The sequence below is a fragment of the Oxyura jamaicensis genome, chromosome 15 (genome assembly GCF_011077185.1).
Source record: "Oxyura jamaicensis isolate SHBP4307 breed ruddy duck chromosome 15, BPBGC_Ojam_1.0, whole genome shotgun sequence".
In the NCBI taxonomy this organism is placed as follows: domain Eukaryota; kingdom Metazoa; phylum Chordata; class Aves; order Anseriformes; family Anatidae; genus Oxyura; species Oxyura jamaicensis.
Genome location: NC_048907.1, coordinates 929,520 through 944,602, shown reverse-complemented (window position 1 = coordinate 944,602; position 15,083 = coordinate 929,520). Strand labels below are relative to the sequence as shown.

Here is a 15,083-nt window from a genome sequence, read left to right as displayed (position 1 = left end):
CCCCCCCACTCACCGGTGTCGGTCCCGGTGCCGCCGGCGGCGCGGAGCGGCGGGGGCGCGGCGACGTCACGCGCACGAGGGGCCGGGATCCCCGCGCCGCCCCGCTGCGCATGCGTCCTGCGGCGGGGGGGGGGGGCGCGGGAACGGGAACGGGCGCGGGGGTGGGCGCGGGCACGGGCGTGGGCATGGGAACGGGCACGGGTGTGGGGACGGGAACGGGGACGGGCACAGGTACAGGAACGAGCACGGGCACGGGCACCGGCTGCTGGCCCGGCCCCGCCGCCCGCCCTCCCCCTGCATGCCCGTGCCGTGCTCGTGCTCCCCGGGGGGCGCTTGTGCCCCGCGTGTGTGTGTGAGCGTGGAAATGCCGTGCACAAGTGGCCACGCGTGTGCGGGGCGGGGGGCGCAGGCAGCACCCAGCGCCCTGCGTGCAGCACCGGGCTCATGGCACCCTGCACGCCCATCGCAGCACCCAGCAGGCGGCACCCAGCACCCAGCTCCCCTGGCGCTACCCCTCGGCACCACCTGCACCGTCTCACTCTTTATTGCTCCCGGGGCAGGCTCCGCTCAGCACCACGCGGGGCCGGGGATGCCCGCCTTGGGGGTGCTCAGTCGGAGGGGGCGTTGGGGCCGGGGCGGGCGCCCCTCTGCTCCCACTGCATGTCCCTGACGCGGCGGATGGACTGCAGCTGCGGCTGGAAGGCGTGCCAGTCGTTCCAGTGCCTGAAGTCCCCGGTCTCAAAGAGGTACTGGTAGCCTCGGTACCCCGGGTACTGGTACCCGACCCAGCTGCAGGGAGAGAGCACACGGGGGTGAGCGGGGCTGGTGGGCACCGCCGGGCCCCTGCTCGGTGCCGGACCCCGGCCACGAGCTGCGAACCCACCGGCTGATGTCCCCACCATGAAGCAGCACGGCACCACCGGCTGCCCAGGGCCCTGGGGGAGCCGCAGCCTGGCTTACGTTCCACTGGGCACCTTCACGCTGCCCACGCGGTCGCAGAAGCCGTAAGCCCAGAGGCTGGGCACGTCGTCCTCCTGGATGTCCATCTTGTTGCCCTTGAAGTCAGCAGACTCGTACAGGGAGATTTTGTGGTCCTCAGCCTCCTGGGGAGGACAGCGGGGAGGCGCTGGGCTGGGCGGCCGGCGCTCACAGCGACAAGGCACCGCGCGGCATGGACCTAGCCCCAGCTGGAGCCGCCTCCTGTTGCGGGCCACTCACCATCCTGATGGGACGCATGGACATGAAGCAGTCGCTGCGGTAGCTGCTGGACCAGGTGTCCCAGCGAGGGTACTCGCCCTTCTCCAGGACAAACATCTCCCCGCGCATGTTGGCTTGCTCGTAGGCCACCCAGCTGGGGAGAGGGGCAGGGCGGCGCGAGGGGTCAGGGTGCGGCAGCTCCTCTCCTGCTCCACCAGCCCGTGGGGCGGCTGAGCTGGGCTCCCAGCACCCGAAATATCCGTGGGTGCTGGGACCGAGCCCACCACCCTGCGCCCGCCTTTCTCCCAGCCCCTGTGGGGGACAGGAGCTCACACCCCTGGGCACAGCGACCGCTGCTCGGCTCCACAAATGGCCCGACAGCCAACCCCGCACCCACTGCCCTTGTCACCGGGGAGGCAGGTGGTGTGTGTGTGTGTGCAGGAGATGCCCACGCATCGCCCTGCGCCCAGCACGCCCCTGAGCCACGGCATCCCCATGGGCATGGGTCTCTCCGGGGCAGGGTCACTCACGGTCCAGAGCTGACAATGACGCTGCGCACCCGGTCGAAGCCGCAGTCGGCCAGGTTCAGGCACTCGGCGGTGAACTCCATCTGCCTGCCCTGGAAGTTCTCCTGCTCGAAGACGATGATCTGGGGGCAGAGGGAAGGGCTTGGGCAGGGCATGGGGCTGCATGTCCCAGCACGGATCCTGCACGCGTGTCCCACCGCCTGAGTACACCGAGGTTCCCCCCCCCGACAGCCGCTCCCTGCTCTGGGAGCTGCGGCAATGCTGGGTGTCCCCATGCTGGTGCCCCCGTGGTGGCTGCAGCCGGGCTGGGATGGAGCTGTGGGGCCAGGAGCTGCACCCACACCGTGCCCCCTGTGTCTGAGCTGTCACAGGGCACCCGCACGCCTCACCCCTCGTCCCCAGCCCCGCTTACCCGGAAAGCTTCTGCAGTGGGCTCTTCGCCCTTGCTGTTGGTGACGGGCGCGGGGTCGGAGGATGGAGCCGGCGCTGGGGCTGCCTTCTCCTTGTCCTCTGCAGCGGCAGTTTTTGTGGTCTCAGACATCGCGGTGGTCAGCTCAGGTCTGGGAGCAGGCACCAACCCCAGGTTAGGGGGGACACAGCTATGGGACACCCCACCCAGCCCCAGGGATGGTGGCACTGGGGTGGGGAGGGGCACCGCCATGGGGCGAGGAGCTGGGGGCTCCCCAAGGCAGGTCGGGCAGAGGCAGCAGGTCCTGCCTGGGCAGTGGGAGGTGGAACTCACCACACTCCCCTTCTGCGGCCAGAGAGCCCCAAGCATGGTCTCACCGTGCAGGGGTGCCCTGAGCTCCCTGCTCCCAGTCCCTGCCCTCCCCAGGGCTGGTCCTGCACTGGGGCTGTCCCACATGGGCCTGCGTGGGGTGGGCAAGGCACCCCCCCCCCCCCCCCCCCTTGTCTGTGGACCTCCCGAGGGTACCCCGATGGTGGCACCGTGGTTTGGGTTTGTCCAGCAGCTCCCGCAGAGGGTGGCAGGGTGCTGGAGCTCTGTGATGGGCTTGGGGCGCTCCATCAGTGGCATGGTGCTGGGCTCAAAGGAGCCCCTGTGTTTCTCTCTCCCCCCTCGGGACCAGCTGGAGCGAGTGCTGCAGCCCGGGGACTTTGTCCTCTTACCTGGGCAGCTGCTGCTTCTTGTTGGAGTGAGCGGGCTTGTGTTTCGGGGTGCAGCGGGGCCCCCACTTTATAGCCTGGCAAGGGCAGACCCCGGGCGGGCGCACAAAGGAAGTGCGAGCTCATCAGTGTCTGCGCGGCCGCCCAGTCATCACATCCCGCACCGCGCGCCCGAGCTGGAAGCCTCTCCCCGGCCCCGTGCCCAGCTGCTGAACCCAGCACTTTCCTTTGTGCCCGCGGCACAACAGAAGGCCTGACCGTGCCACTTTGCAGCCCGCTGGCACCTGCGGCCCCGCGTGGGGCATATATAGCCCCCACGCACCCGCACTGGCACCCGCTCCAGCACCGCCACGGCTGGGCATGGCGCAGCAGCCCCGTGCCCCACATCTGGCCCAGACCCGGGGCTTTTGGCACAGGGAGAGCTCAGCCCTGGGGGCAGCGCCTGCGGGTTCCCCAGCCTGGTGTTGCATTAATCCTGCCCTGGGTCAGCCTGACTGCTGACTTTCCCCTCTGAACATATCTTGCTTTAAACAACCTCCGTACTGGCCAGCACCTGACTGCTCTGCCCTGAAGATGCCAGCAGAGTCATTTCTGAGTTCTTTCCCCCCAGGTGCTGTGCAATCAAAGCTGACACTTTCTGAATATCTCAGTCCATAAAACCAGTGTTCTCCTTTGAGGATGTTCCAGCTGGCCAGCCCCCGCCCTCCCTGCGTGCCCTCCCCACTCGTCAGTGAGCTTTCAGCACATTTAGCACGTGCCCTGCTCGTTTCCTGCAGCTCCTGCGGCGCACTGCGAGATTCCAACCCCCAGGCTGGGTTGCAGCCCCCAGCAAGGCAGGTGGAGGGGATGTGGGTGCTGGGAGCGTGTTGAGCTGCGGTGCTGGTGGCGGCTGAGCCACCCCGCAGCTGCTCTCCGCCTGCCAGCCGTGGTCCTGCTCGCCGTTTGAACCCCTGGCACTTGTTCCCTCCGCGTCCCCCCAAAGGCTCGCGGTGCTCCTGCCGCAGTGGCAGCAGCGCTGGCCCAGCGCGGTGTGCTTGGTGAGCTCAGGGCTGACATCCCATTCCCCCCGGGGGTGAAGTGCTAACTCGCAGCCACGCGGCTCGGCTGCACCATCGGGGATGCTTCCCAAAATGCCGAACGAGAAGCATTTATCGATCACCGCTCCCTTCCCTGCAGCTCTATCGACCGCCCCGCGTTCCCGCGGCAGCACGGCCGGGTGCTCGTGGTGCTCCGCTACCTCCCGGCACTCCCAGGGGGCAGCTTCCTTCCCCTCAGGGCAGCCAGCTCCCCTGGCTCTTGGCTTTCAATTTGCATTCATTTTCATGTTAGACGTATTTGTATTTTAAGTTGCATTTCCTGCCTCTCAGAGCCAGGGTGTGTTTTTTTTTAACCACCCTGTGGCTCCCGAGCGCTGGTCGGCAGCTGCTGCCCCCCCCCTGCAGCCCCCGTTCTCCTGCTTCTGCTTCTCCCTGCCAGCCCCAGCAGCCTTCGGACGGGGGCGTTTTGAAGCCTGGAGGGGCTGAGCTCTGCTCCCGGGGGCTTCCCCACGCTGCTTTGGCCGTGGGGCTCTTCCCAGGTCCCTGAGCACAGCCGCAGGAGGCTGCTGCAGGGATCCCTAAATCCTGACCTGTGCCTTTGGACCCCTTAACACCCTTGAGAATCTGCCCTCTGCTTTTCTGTGCCCCCGCTGCCTGCTTGTTGTGATGCTCGGTGGCTTTGCTTTGTGCTTGACCTGCAAAGAGCTGCCCTGGCCCTTGGGGAGAGCTGCTCTGCCCTGACACGGACAGCAAGCACCTCCGCACACGAAGGTAGGTGTGTTTCGGCCTGCCTCCCTGCACCGCACGCGACAAACCCCCGGTGCTCCCTGCCCGTGGTGCAGGCAGGCAGGGACGCCTCCGGTCGTGGTCCCAGAAGAGCCTGGAGCAGGTGAAGGGCTCCTCTGGGGAGCAGGGCAGGCCCAGGGCGATGCCCCGGCTCCACAGGTCTGGGGTCACTCGTGGTGTCCCCACTCATCAGCCTCTGTGCAGCACTGCCTTTGTTCCGCCCGGTCCCTCCTCCCGCCGTGTGCTGAGTTAGGGCTTTCCGTAATGCTCCCGGCCTGGCTCTGTCTGGAGCTATAAAAACCCTGCCCCAGGGCTGCCGGCCGCGCCACCTCTCCGGGCACAGCTCCCCTCGGCCTCGCTCTGCCCGCGCACCCCGCACAGTGCGGCCCCACGCACGGCCCCGGGGCCAGGCAGCGGCTCCAGGCAGCGGTCTGCCAGCACCAGCCTCCTGTGCTCCTGCGCGGAACCACCATGAGCCAGCGCCGCAGGACGGCCTCCGGTCTCTGGAAGGTGCGGGAGGCCGGGGGGGAGCAGGGGCACGGGCTGAGCCCCACGGACACCTGGGCACGGGGGCGCAGCATCTGCTGGGGGCCTCTGCGCCCGCAGAGCCTCTGATCCGCCCCTGCTCCCCAGATCGTGGTGTGGGACGAGCCCTTCTTCCAGGGCAAGAGGCACGAGTTCACCGCCGACTGCTACAGCACCCCGGAGCACGGCTTCAGCACCGTCCGCTCCTTCAAGATCGAGAGCGGGGCGTGAGTGCGGGGCGGGGGCTGCGGGGCCAGAGGTGCCGGGTGCCCTTTGCCACCCGAGCCATGGGGAGCGGCCCCATCCCCACCAGGGGCTGCCGTGGGTGCTGGGGGCGCTGGGTGCCGCGGGGCGCTGGGTGCTGCGGGGCGCTCACCCCACCTCCCCGTCAGCTGGGCAGGCTTCGAGCACTGCGGCTTCCAGGGGCAGCAGTTCGTGCTGGAGCGCGGCGAGTACCCGTGCTGGGAAGCGTGGAGCGGCAGCAACGCCTATCGTGTGGACAGGATGTGCTCCTTCCGCCCCATCGCCTGCGCCGTGAGTAGGGCCCGGCGCGGGGCTGTGCCGGCTCCTGGCCACCGAGATGGGCAGGGGGCAGGGGGCAGGGGGCAGGGGGCGGCAGCAGCCCTGCCCACGCGGTGCCCGCTCGCTGCAGGACCGCCGTCGCAGCCGGCTGATGCTGTTCGAGCAGGAGAACTTCCAGGGCAGGAGGGGGGAGCTGAGCGATGACTGCCCCTCGCTGCCCGCCCTGGGCTGGGGCAGCAGCGCCGTCGGCTCCTTCCTCGTCTGCTCCGGCGCGTGAGTACCGGGGGCGGCGGGACCCTTGGCACCAGGCGTCTCTGGCCCCGTCACGGTGCCAGCAGCCCTGAGACACGCTGCCTTCTGCTCCAGGTGGGTCTGCTCGCAGTACCCGGGGTACCGCGGCTTCCAGTACCTGCTGGAGAGCGACAGCTGTGCCGGCGAGTACAAGCACGTGCGGGAGTGGGGCTCCCACGCGCAGACGGGCCAGGTGCAGTCCATCCGCAGGGTCCAGCAGTGACCGCCCGCACCGCAGCCACCCGGCCCCGGCCCCGTCCCCATCCCTCGGGCGCTGCCTGCCCGGCGTGGTGCCGGCACCAAAGCTCAATAAAGCTCCGTTGTACGAGGCGGAGTGCTCACGCTTGGGGGAGGCGTGCGGGCAGCGCGGTGGGCGAGCGGCTCCGTCACCGTGGGTGTGCCCTGTGCCCAGGCAGGCGCTGCAGGGGCAGGGACGGACAGGGGGCTGTCAGCCTGTCCTGCCGTGGCACAGCCGTCCGCCCGTCCCTGTCACAGGCAGGCAAGGCCCCCGCCCAGCTCACGCAGCAGAGGGGTGCAGTGACCGTCCCTCGGCTCCCCCAGGGATCCCCAGGTCCCCCCCGCCCCGCAGACCTCCCCCCTTCTGCCAGCACCGCGCTGGGGCAGGGCTGCGGCCCCACCAAGGCGGAGGAGGACACTGCGGCCACCGCCGAGCCATGAAGGACCGCAGGGTCTGGCAGGCCCCAGCAGCATGCCGTGCACCCACCCTGCACCCAGACACATCCCCGCTCCCATGCACACCCCCCTGCACCCCATGCACCCCACACCCCGGCACCCCCCTGCAGCACAGCCCCCGCTGCTCCTCCCAGCGCGCTGCCGATCACCGCTTCTTTGGCAAGCAGGAAAAGGGTGGCTAGCTGCAGCTGGAAACGGGCAGGAAAAAGCTGCCTTGGGAATATTTCTCATTTCAGAAGCACTCTGGAGAAAAAAAAAAAGGTTTGATGTGAATAAAATGTCCCTTTCCTGACATTTGCAAAAGAAAGACCACCATCGGAGACAATGCTTCCCCGGGAAGGGATTCTCACGGGACATAATAATTAAAAGGGCAGAACAGAAGAGGAGCGGTCAGCTGGGCTTGGGCTGGGTGAAACCCTCCGGCTGCCCCAGGGCATCGGGGCCGTCGGGGTGGAGGAGCTGGGGCTCAGCCCCTGGGCAGCGGGGGCGGTGGGGACAGTGGGGACAGTGCCACGCCTGGGGGGAGCCCAGCTGGGAGCAGGACGAGCAGCTGCCACTGGGACTGCTCCTGTGCTGCTGAGCCCCCGGGGACCTGCAGAGACCTGGGACAACAATGCAAGGCTCCAGTGGCTGCAGATGGCTCTGGGGGCTCCGGGTGGCTTCGGGCAGAGGCAGACCTGCCTGTGCTCCACACCCGTCGTGCGAAGGGCAGGGTCTTGGGGTGCCTCTCCAGCAGCCCCCTCCTGCCAGGCACGGGCTGGGGGGCTTCAGGCTCCCCCCACGCTGCTGGGGGCCGCGGAGCCACCTTGTCCCACGCCCAAATGGGCTGGGGCCGTGGGGGGGTGAAGGTGACTCGGCCGCATTTCCAGTATGAAAACCGAACGGGAGCTGCAGCATCCTCCTGCGCCGGAGGTAGGGCCGAGGCGGCGGCGGGGGCTGCGGGGGGAGGAGTTTGCCTGGCGATGTCTTGCTCAGGGATCCTCTCTGGAAGGCTCCAGCACAAAGGAGCCGTGCGGCGGCCACGAGCGTGCCGAGCCTGCCCGTCCCCAAGCCCGGCCACCGCCTGGAAAGCAGGTAAAGCCGCCCGTAGGTTTTCTCTGGACAGAAACCTGGCTGCTCTCCGGGTGCTGCTGTGTGCCGGGGGGGTGCAGCCCCGGGAGCCCCCCCAGGGACGCGATGCCCACATGCACCCACGGCCGGGTGGCAGCGGGAGGGAGAGCTGCGGCCGCGCCACCGCTCCCCAGGGGCCGGCAGCGCGCGGGGCCAGGCACTGCCTCGCCGCCTGCCCCCACAGCAATGCCTCCCCCCGGCCCGTTGTCACCCCCCGGCTATAAATCGTCCCCACGCACAGCCGGGCCGAGTCACCAACTCCTCAGCGGCGCGGCGGGGCCGGGAGCGCCGCTGCCCCCCCCTTTGTTAGGGCCTTGGCAGCGGTGCGTGGTGGGGCGGCCGCGGGTCCGCAGCGCGGTACCAACAGCACCGCTAACCCAGGCACCGCCTGTCCGTGTGTGCTTTTTTTGCAGAAACCTCATCAAGAATAGGGCTCGAGACAGGTAAATGGATTCTTGCCTAATTTTCAATGCTGCCGGAAGGAGGTTAGCCAAAACGATGCTTTACTTCTTTGTCTAGAAGCCACCATTTTCTCCCAAACCCGGTGATTTTAGGCAGGGGCTTTAGCCGAGGGGCTGGGGCCAGCTCCAGGCGCCTCAGCGCAGCCCTTCCCCTGCAGAGTTCATGGCAGATGCTGCCGCTGCTTTCGGGGAGCCATTTTCTGCCGCTATTGTTTCACCGCCCTTTGTGTGCGGGCACAGCTCGCCCCGGAGCAGGGAGGCGCCCAGAAACCAACCCCTGCAGCAGGACCCCGCAGGACCCCCCCCGCACCCCTGCAGCGGGCACAACACAGGGAGGGGGGGGTGTTGGGGCTGGGAGGGGGCGCAGGGAGCGGGGGACCGGGGGTCCTGCTGTGGGCAGGGGGAGGAGGGCGGCAGCGGCGTGCCCACCACGCTCAGCACCGCGGTGCTGTGCCTACAGGGCTCGAGCACCATGCCCGCTGCCTCCCCGCTCCTGCCGTGGCACAGCTCGTGTCCCCCGGCTCCCCCCTGCCTCCGGGGGGCTTCGTGCCCGTGAACCCGGGTGCTGTGCCTGGACACCCAGGTGCCAGTGCCCGTGGCACAGCAGGAGCGCGTGGTGCAATATTGGCACCAAATTGGTTTCCTCCCCCTCCTGCCTCCCTGATGTGCTTCCCTGCCGACCCACAGAGGCGTCCGGGAGCAGGCAGCTGCCTGCAGCCACGTCCCCCCTGCCCCATCAGCACCTCCCAGCTCAGCACCAAGCAGACCCAGAGCCTGGGCAGAGCTGGCCCGGGCTGGGGTGGGCTCCTGGGGTGGGCTACCTGGCGCTGTGCCCCGTGCCCAGCCCCTGGCCAGGAGCCCCGAGGCTCTGCTGGCCCCTGTCCCCCCTGCAGCAGTGCCCAGGTGCCGCAGGAGGGACGTGGGTGCAGCCGTGGGTCTGGGGGCACCTGCAGGGCACGGGGTCCCCTCACTGCAGGGCACTGCCACACGTCCCTTAGGGCAGCGCCGTGGTGGGGGCTTCACCGGGCTGAGCTGTGGCTCTGGCTGCGTTCTGCCTGGGCGGCTCCTTGTCCCCTTGGGCACCCAGCACGAGGAGGGGGAAGCTGCGCAGGGCTGGTGGCCTGGCATCTCCCCGGCACAGGCCTCACGTCCCTGCCCTGCAGGATCTGAGGGGTTGGGGGTTCTGAGCAGGGGATCACCCCTTCAGGGTCTAACCCTGCAGGCCTGGGGAGCCGCAGGGACCCGCGGAGCCAGGGCTGCCCTGCTCGCATCCTGCCCGTGTCCCCCGCCGGGCTGCACCTTGCTCTCTTGCTGCGTTGGTTGCTTTCTTTTGCAGCTGCTAATGACTGACTGAGGTCTGTTCACACACAGTCCCCTGCGCAGCCTCCGCGGCGGAGCAGCCAGGCAGGACAAGGGGACATTGCACGGCGCTCGTGTAGCCGGTGACGACAGGTAGGACCCCCGGGGGGGGACACGGACGTTCCTCAGACCTGCCCGGCCGTGGCAGCCCTGTGCTCACCCACACCCCGAGACCTGGGATGGGTCAGTGCCGCTGCAGTGCGCTCCTGCACTCTGGGCTGCTCTGAGCAAGACCCTCACAGTTCCCCCTGGGCTTGGTCCGTGGGTTCACCCCGTCCCGAGGCTGCATGGGGTGGCTGCATCGCCGAGGGGTGCCCGACGGTGGGCAGGGGGCGGCTGCCACGCTGCCAGGGCTCTAACAGCATCTCTGCTCCCCCAGCACCGCCAGCCCCGGGGCGCTGCCCCAGCTCTTGCCTGGCCGGGCTGACTGTGCCCGAGGGAGCCGGGGCACAGGGAGCTGTGATCGCTGCCAGCACGAGGACCCCGGAGCAGCCCGGCCCCGGAGCTGTGCGGCCCCGCAGAGCCACCCAGCGAGAGCCTGGCCGCCGTGGGGACACAGCCAAGGAGACGGCGCTGGCGGTGCCTGAGGACACGGGTCTGCCCGCGCGCCGCTCTCCTGCCAGGTGCTGGGGCCCCTTTCCTCCTGCTGCTGCGGCTGGTGCAGGGCAACGGGGAGGGCATGGGCAGGATGAGAGCCGCCCCCCTCCCCGAGCGTAACAGACAAGGGGGAAGGGGACGGGCGAGGGGCTGGTTCAGCTCCCCACGAGGACACAGTGGCCAGAGCCAGAAGGGCCCCCTGCCATCCACACCTACCCTGGCCCCGTCCCTCTGTCTGCTGGCAAAGTCCTGGTGCTTCCTGCAAGTGCCCAGTACCGCTGCTGCCTTGTCCTGGCGGGGCCCTGGCTCTGCGCTGGGGGTATGTTGGGGAACCGCCAGGATTCTGGACCAGCCTGGGGCCCCGAGGGGAGCAGGGCTCAGCGCATCCCTCGCGGGGATGGCAGCAGCACCACGCGTGCCCTGTGCGCGGCTGCAACATCCGTGCAGCTGAAGGGCCCGAGGGGGCACGCGGCCCCTGTGGGACGAGGGGACCTGGAGGCCACAAGGGGCAGAGGGTGCCTGGGAGCCCCTGCCCAGCCTTGTCTCTCTCCTCAGCACATGCTCAGCGCCCGCTCCTGCAGCCGGCCCCACCGAGAGGCGGCCTCTGATGGGGAGGGGATGCGGTGCCAGGGCTCTTTTCCCCGGGTCCAGTCGTGGTTTTCTCTGCCAGCCCTCCTCCTCCTCCCTCCGTGGGCTGGCAGGCTCGGTGCAGACCCCAGCGGGTGCCTCTGCAGAAGCCCTGCCCTTGCAGAGCTGCCCCTGCCCAGGCAGGCACCACCAGCACAGGCTGTGCCGTGCCCTCGCCGTGCCGTCACCCGTCCCCTTCCTCTGCTTCCTCTGCTGCGTGCCCCTGCCCTCGGAGCCTCACGATGCTGAGGCAAAGGCCCAGCGCTGCTGGGGCTGCCTCCTTCTGAGCCCGTCTCATCCTTGCTGGTGCCGGGGCTGGACACCACGGCTTGCAGGGGAGCACTGCTCGGGGGGGCTGTGCCTCCCCGTCACGGTGGTAGCGGCAGGTCCTGCAGAGCGATTCGTTCAGGAGTTACGGTGCGCGGGCCGAACCAGCCGCTGACACCCTCCCAGTCCTCGATCCAGAGGCAAAGCCCAGAAATGCCTCCTGCTCTAGGAAGCTGTCACCCAGGAGGGCACTGCCTCGCCGCGGGGGGACTAACCAGGCTGTGCATGCGTGCGCTCTGCTCCATTACTAGCACACTAACCAGGGCCCCCGGCCCCTCGCGATAACTAACCCACTAACCAGCCCGGCGCATGCCCTACTAACCGCTCCTGCCTCGCCTCCCACTAACCACGGGCAGCCCGCGCTGTCCTTAAAGGGGAATGGAAAAGCTGGGTAAGTATGGGGTGGTGTGGGGCGCTGGGGGTGCTGGGGGTGCTGCGGGGTGCTGGGGGTGCTGGGGGTGCTGGGGGTGCTGGGGGTGCTGCAGCACGGCACGGCTGGGGGAACGCAGGGGCAGGGCCGGGCAGCGTGGCACTCTGGTGGGCAGAGCAGGGTGGGCAGCACAGGGCAGCACAGGGTGGGCAGCACAGGGTGGGCAGTGCAGGGCAGCACAGGGTGGGCAGCACAGGGCAGTGCAGGGCAGCGCAGGGCAGTGCAGGGTGCCCGCAGGCAGCCCCCCGAAGGGCCGCTCGCTGCCGCAGCGGGACGGCGATGCCCAGGGCCCCGTGCGGGTTCTGCTGCTGACTGGCAGCCCGAAATGGTTTTATCAGCAGAAGCTTTTCAGTTCCTTTTTAAGCCAGTGGCTCTCTGTTACTAACACATTCCTGAACTGAATTAAACAAACTAATCGCCGCTGCTTTTCTCTTCATTTCTCTTGCAGTTCGTATGCTCTCTAAGTGCGACTGGTGATGCCATGCTTCTTTCACTAACCGCCTGCACTAACCTTGCCGTTCTTGTTTCCCTACTGCTACTAACAACTGTTCTCTGCACCGTAACTCGGGTGCTGTTCACCATGACACATGAACGGCGGCCTCCTGCCTGCCCAGGGGACTCGTGGCCGCCGGTGCTGCCCAGCAGCGCTGCTGCCCTGGAACCTCGTGGAGGACAGTGCTCGGGCTGCGGGGCTTTCCAAATTTCCCTATTGGCCTTTTGTCTTCCGAGAAAACCACGTGGCTAAATGAAGAAAAGATGTCGAGTGCAAATAGAAAAACGCCAAAGCTGTTAACAGCAATTGGTAATGGCCATAAGAGTGCGGCAAGCCCCGTTTGCGGAGAGATTCCCCCAAGCAGCATCATTGCCACGAGTCCCCCAGCACCAGTTCAGCTGTCATGGGAACGGCCTCGTGCTGCCGCCCTGCATCGGTGCTCCCGGGCTCTCTTCACTCCCTTTGTCTCTCCACAGTTCGTCTCCTGCCTTGCTGCATGCGGGAAGCCGTTGCCAGCAGCTGGTCCTAACTAACCGCAGGGCACCGAGGGCTGAGGCTGAGCACGGGCTGGTACCTGGAGCATCTGCCAGCCACCGACACGGCCAGAGGGCAGGGACAGGGCAGGGACAGGGACAGGACAGGGACAGGGACAGGGACAGGGACAGGGACAGGGACAGGACAGGGACAGGACAGGGACAGTGATGAGCCAGCCAGAGGCACTCTGCTCTCGCTCCGCCTGGCAGGGTGAGGGTAGTGCTAATGCTGGGGCTGGTCTGCAGCCCCTGCTTCGCTTCCATAGGCCTGCAATTAGGTAAAACTTCCCCTGAACGGGCACGGACTCTGCCAAGGTGGAGGCTTCAGGCCCCCCCTGGCTTGGCACGCGGGCTAGCGCTGTGCGGTTGGGCATGGCCAGCAGCAGCGGGGCAGGACGCAGCCCTGCAGGACACCGCAGGCACGGCGCTGGGGGCGAGGGGGTGCGCTCAGCAGGGCCAGCACCCAGCTCCAGCTGCTCCCTTTCTCCATCCTCAGGGGTTTTGCTTGTGCTCACTAACCCGGTGCCAGGGAACTTCGGAGGTAGCCGAGTGTCCGTGGCTGGCCGGCCTCCAGCTGCTGGCAGCTCTGTGCTCCGTCAGGGCGCCCACACCCAGCGCAGCCCCCGCGGCCAGCTCAGCACCGCTGCCGCCTCTGCTCAGGCTCTGCTCAGGCTCTGCTCTGTGCTGGCAGCCCACTCCCCCAGCGGGGGGACACCTCGCTGGGCTCTGGCTGCCCCCCATGGTCCTGCGCCCCCAGCCCCTCGGGTGTGCAATCTGTGGCCAAAGCACCCGCGGGCAGGCGGCTGCCGGCCTCTGTGTTAACCCACTAACTGTGCCCCCCATCCTCAGCGACACCGGGGTCAGGAGGAATTTTTGGGCTGATCCCGATGTGTTCAGGGCAGGGGGGTTCCTGCCCTGCCCAGACCTGGGGGCAGAGGTGGTGCTGAGGGGTTCAGGAGTCAGCTCCGCATCTGGAGCAGAGGAGTGGGGATGGGGAAGGAGCAGAGGAGGGCAGGAGGAGGAGCGGAGTCCGGCACAGGGCAGGGGTCCCCAGCAGGTCCCCAGAGCCCTCCAGCCCAGCCCCTGCGCAGGGACCTTCCAGGTGGGTGACCAAAGGCTGCGCCACCCACACGGCCCCGGGGGCACCCACAGAGGCAGCCAGTGCCCACAGTGCCCCCTCCGAGGGGACGGGCTGCTGGTGCCTGCTGGGTGGCTGCTCCCCTGCTCGGCCACCCCTCCGGAGCAGAGGAGGGCAGCGGGTGACAGAGGTGTCACAGAACAGCCCCGTGGCTCCTCCGCTCTGCCCTGTCCCCTCAGGATTCCCTGTCCCGGCTGGGACAAGTCTGTCCGTCTGTCTGTCCCTGTTTGAGACCTGCCTGAAGAAGGGTGGTGACCAAGAGGGGATCCCAGCAGTGATATGGGCAGAGGTCCCGGGGACAGTGCCTGGCCCTGGGGTGCCCCAGCCCGCCCAGAGCCCACCGGCTGCGGGCTGCCTGTCGTCTCGGGGCATGAGAACCTCACCCATGGGTGTCACCTCCCTCCTGCCCTGGCCGGGCTGTGGTGTGCCCAGTGCCTCTCAGGGCCCATGGGTGGGAGAGCACCGGGGCTAGGGCACTGGGTGCCGGGGCAGGACAGGTCCCTGAGAGCCCGCTCGGTGCCGCAGCATCCCCCACCGTCCTGCAGCGCCGCGGGTCTCGGTGCTGGCACGGGGCAAGGATGCTCCGGGGTCAGGGACGTGGGGCCGAGGATGTCCGTACTGCCTGTAATGTCTGCTGTGAACATGGCAAGTGTGCAAACACCTCGTGTGTGGTGTCTTTGTGGGGCAGGGGGGACTGGGGAAGCCGGGAGGGGATGGTCTGCCTCCCGCCCCTCCCCTGGGGGTCCTGGGCAGGGGGTGCAGGCACCAGCCCCCCAGCTGCTGCAGCCACGAGCCTTGTTCCCCTCGTGCTGAGACCCCAGCTCCCTGGCAGGGCGGTCGGCGGCTCCCTCACCCCATGGGGAGCAACAGGGGTGCTGAGCTGATGGGCATGCAGGGGGGCAGTGCCTGGGGGGGCTCTGGGGGGGGTCCCAGGACAGAGGCTTTGTCCCACAGTGACTGGGACAGGGCATGAGAGGTGTCACCTCCCCCAGCACCGGCAAAGGATGGACCTGGAGTGAAGAGACCCCCAGTGCCCCCAGCACACCCCCAGCACCCCCCCAGCACCCCCAACACCCCCCCCAGCACCCCCGGGCAGCCCTGTGCCGGGTGCGCAGCTGGAGCTGGCAGCAGGCGCAGCCCCGAGCCCTGCTCCAGGTGCACGCTCGGGGCCCGGCTCACGGCTTTTGGAGCCCGAGAGCCTCAGGGGGTGCGGGGGGAGCCGGGGTGCGGGGGGAGCCTGCCCGGGGGGAGCCCACCCAGGGGGTGCGGTGCGGGATGCGGGATGCGGGATGCGGGATGCGGGAT

General features: G+C 68.4%; 2 protein-coding genes and 1 long non-coding RNA gene across 4 annotated transcripts; 2 read left to right on the top strand and 1 right to left on the bottom strand.

Annotated features, from left to right (window-relative positions):
- Window positions 1-534: 534 nt before the first annotated feature.
- On the bottom strand, window positions 535-3,042 carry CRYBB1 (crystallin beta B1). The gene is made up of 6 exons (XM_035340166.1): window positions 2,853-3,042; window positions 2,137-2,284; window positions 1,728-1,846; window positions 1,219-1,351; window positions 961-1,103; window positions 535-789 (listed from the first exon to the last, which is right to left on the bottom strand). The coding sequence occupies exons 2-6, from the start codon at window positions 2,263-2,265 to the stop codon at window positions 609-611; spliced, it is 705 nt and encodes a 234-aa protein (XP_035196057.1). The 5' UTR covers window positions 2,266-2,284; window positions 2,853-3,042; the 3' UTR covers window positions 535-608.
- Window positions 3,043-5,077: 2,035 nt separating this feature from the next.
- CRYBA4 (crystallin beta A4) lies at window positions 5,078-6,334 on the top strand. The gene is made up of 5 exons (XM_035340168.1): window positions 5,078-5,182; window positions 5,306-5,424; window positions 5,590-5,731; window positions 5,850-5,992; window positions 6,086-6,334. Exons 1-5 carry the CDS (start codon window positions 5,144-5,146, stop codon window positions 6,231-6,233), a joined length of 591 nt encoding a protein of 196 aa, XP_035196059.1. The 5' UTR covers window positions 5,078-5,143; the 3' UTR covers window positions 6,234-6,334.
- A 1,277-nt stretch (window positions 6,335-7,611) lies between these two features.
- On the top strand, window positions 7,612-12,334 carry LOC118174683. Of its 2 annotated transcripts, none has more exons than XR_004754733.1 (5): window positions 7,612-7,777; window positions 8,227-8,256; window positions 9,646-9,726; window positions 10,013-11,605; window positions 11,670-12,334. It is a non-coding gene; the product is annotated as an uncharacterized LOC118174683 (long non-coding RNA). The 2 variants fall into 2 exon arrangements; XR_004754732.1 differs by having other exon boundaries at window positions 10,013-11,633.
- Window positions 12,335-15,083: the final 2,749 nt, after the last annotated feature.

Bases quoted from the DNA above. Each gene is read 5' to 3' on its own strand.
- CRYBB1 (XM_035340166.1), bottom strand. From the start codon at position 2,265: ATGTCTGAGACCACAAAAACTGCCGCTGCAGAGGACAAGGAGAAGGCA. The intron at 1,847-2,136 runs GTAAGCGGGGCT...CTCTGCCCCCAG, and splicing joins CCACTGCAGAAGCTTTCCGG to ATCATCGTCTTCGAGCAGGA. The intron at 790-960 runs GTAAGCCAGGCT...CTCTCCCTGCAG, and splicing joins GTGAAGGTGCCCAGTGGAAC to CTGGGTCGGGTACCAGTACC.
- CRYBA4 (XM_035340168.1), top strand. From the start codon at position 5,144: ATGAGCCAGCGCCGCAGGACGGCCTCCGGTCTCTGGAAG. The intron at 5,425-5,589 runs GTGAGTGCGGGG...CCTCCCCGTCAG, and splicing joins TTCAAGATCGAGAGCGGGGC to CTGGGCAGGCTTCGAGCACT. The intron at 5,732-5,849 runs GTGAGTAGGGCC...CGCTCGCTGCAG, and splicing joins TCCGCCCCATCGCCTGCGCC to GACCGCCGTCGCAGCCGGCT.